Here is a 2271-nt window from a genome sequence, read left to right as displayed (position 1 = left end):
CTTCATTGTCACTCTCTTCTGTTCTTAATGTCTTCTGCCCTGTCATTTAGTTCAGGTTCCTTTCATCAGCCTTGGAAGATTCAGCAGGTCAATTTCCTTTCCACTAAATAATTATCTATTTCAATAGGATGTAGTTTGAGAGTAAACTTAATAGTTTCCATTAGCGGAAGATAACATGAATTTGATTCTTAATTACAGTGCTCAGGTAAAATAACTTAATAAAAACACCAGCAAAATGCCTTCAATGAAAAAAGAATTATAAAACATTTTACTCTTGTTTTCAATCTGACACTATCATCAAAGATGCAGAAGAGAACGGACCAGCTGGTTGTCACTTGCAGTATCTGTCCGCTTTCACTTTGGCTCTCCTGTATGGAAAGAGTAATGAAACAAGATTTAGATTAAGACCAAATATAATTACACCTGTGTGTTTTATCTGCCTTAAAAGTGTTAAAGAAGCACTGAAAGCAGTTTTACTTAGACTTTACTTCAAAGTACATATAAAAGCCTAACACTAGTTTGGATTTGTTAATTAACTTTTGTTTTCTTAAGGAGCCAGAACTGCAGTGTCTAAAGTTAACCTTGTCTTTTACTTCAAGTCACCATTAACTGTGTTTTGTCCACACTGGTATTCAGGTTCAGTGTGACTGGAAACCGACACTCAGCCTGTGATGGCCCAGGAGAGTTCTCACATCACTTGTAATTATCAGAAGTAGTCTTCTGCATTCCACCCACTGAATTAGTGCAAATATTTACACTGTATATCAATACAAAATGTTTTCAAAATTTAAGACAGTTTCTACAGTTTCAGCTCAGGGGAAAAAAAAAAATTATTCCCACTAGATAGCATTTATTAAGAACAGTCTTCATGTTATTTCTCATTAAAATACAGCTTTCTCCTCTCCAAAATGTTCTGGTGCCATAGGTATTGAAAATGTTAAAAAATAGCTTAATTTTTTTGATTAAAAAGATTAATCCCTCAACTTCTCTGTGCAAAACAAACTGAACAACCTAGTTAAAGATTTCCAAAGGAATTCACTTCTAGGCCAATTCAAAACCTGCAAACTTCAGCTAAAACTCAGAACAAAAGCAAGCCAACCCCAGAACTCAGGCAGAACACTGACCAGAGAGGAAATGCTCAACACCCCACATCTCTGAAATCTACCTTTCTTTTGTACCCTAGGGTTACTGTCATTCCATCTCCCAGTAGATTTTAGTAGTTTTCAGTACATTACTTCTTGCACTTGGAAGTACCTGTCAAGCAGCATTTCATGAAAAGTGCCTTCTTTCCTAGCTTTTCGGAGGGCTTTTGTATCTTCTTTGCTTATTTTAAGCTTTTTGTCTTGAAAGCTTTGGAATTTCTTTCTGTGAGGAGGAAAAAAGAAATGTAAAAAGTGTAACTTCTTTTAAGTTTTGTGTTTCAATAGAATAACATCTGCAGTAAGAATCCTAACTTCTGTTACGCAGTAGACAGCTCACCTAACAAACTCCAGCACACCATCAGAGTATCCAACATTGCACCAAGACCTCCACAGGTGAAAAACTATTCAGGGATTTTTTGGGGGGCATTCTAAGTGGGAATGAGCCCTACACAATGAGCACGATGTGGCTACAAGTGCTGAAGAGCTCCTTCTTGGACTACTAGCATGATACGTCATGGAGTGAAAACATGTTGCGTCGAAGTGGCAAGGTGCAGGCAGCTGGGGAGCTGCAGGGGTGGCCTCTGTGAGAAAAGCCCAGGGGCTGCCCCATGCTGGACATCATGGGTTCCATGATGGACCCACCACAGGACACAGCGAGTCCATGAGCAAAGCCAGTGCTGCCTCTGTGAAAACATATTTAAGGCAAAATGCCACACAGGTAGGGGAGAAGAGGAAAAAAAAAAGTGAAAAATGGCAGTGTGAATATCAAGGATGGAGAGGAGTGAGGAATGTTTCAGGTGCTGGAGCAGACACTCTCTCTTCCAGGCCATGGAGAAGAGCATGCCAGAACAGGGGAAAAGTGGGAAAGGTGTGGCAGAGAGAAACCAGTATGTATTGCCCCATACCCCCCATCCTGCTTGGGCAAGCAGGTAGAGGAGTCTGGAGTGAAACTGAGCTTGGGAGATGAGGGAAGGAAAGGTGTCATGTTTAATCTTTGTCTTTTGTTTATCACTACCCAAATCTACTTCAGTGGGCAACAAATTTAATTAATTTTCCCAAGTTGAGTCTGTTTTGCTTGTGACAGTAACTGGGACACAATCTCTGTCTTTATCTCAACCCGTGAGCTTTG

The 2271-nt window shown here is 39.9% G+C and overlaps 1 protein-coding gene across 1 annotated transcript in view; it reads right to left on the bottom strand.

Moving 5' to 3' along the window:
- Nucleotides 1-232: 232 nt before the first annotated feature.
- FRG1 (FSHD region gene 1) overlaps nucleotides 233-2271 on the bottom strand; it is a gene marked incomplete at its 5' end in the record, with an annotated part of 6233 nt that continues 4194 nt past the window's right edge. Inside the window, 2 exons of the mRNA XM_009866468.1 lie at nucleotides 233-368; nucleotides 1255-1365. Coding sequence (XP_009864770.1) covers nucleotides 332-368; nucleotides 1255-1365 — 148 coding nt within the window. The remainder of the gene's footprint in view (nucleotides 369-1254; nucleotides 1366-2271) is intronic.

The sequence above is a fragment of the Apaloderma vittatum genome, unplaced genomic scaffold (assembly GCF_000703405.1).
Source record: "Apaloderma vittatum isolate BGI_N311 unplaced genomic scaffold, ASM70340v1 scaffold43023, whole genome shotgun sequence".
Lineage (NCBI taxonomy): Eukaryota > Metazoa > Chordata > Aves > Trogoniformes > Trogonidae > Apaloderma > Apaloderma vittatum.
This window is presented reverse-complemented; position numbering and strand designations above follow the sequence as displayed.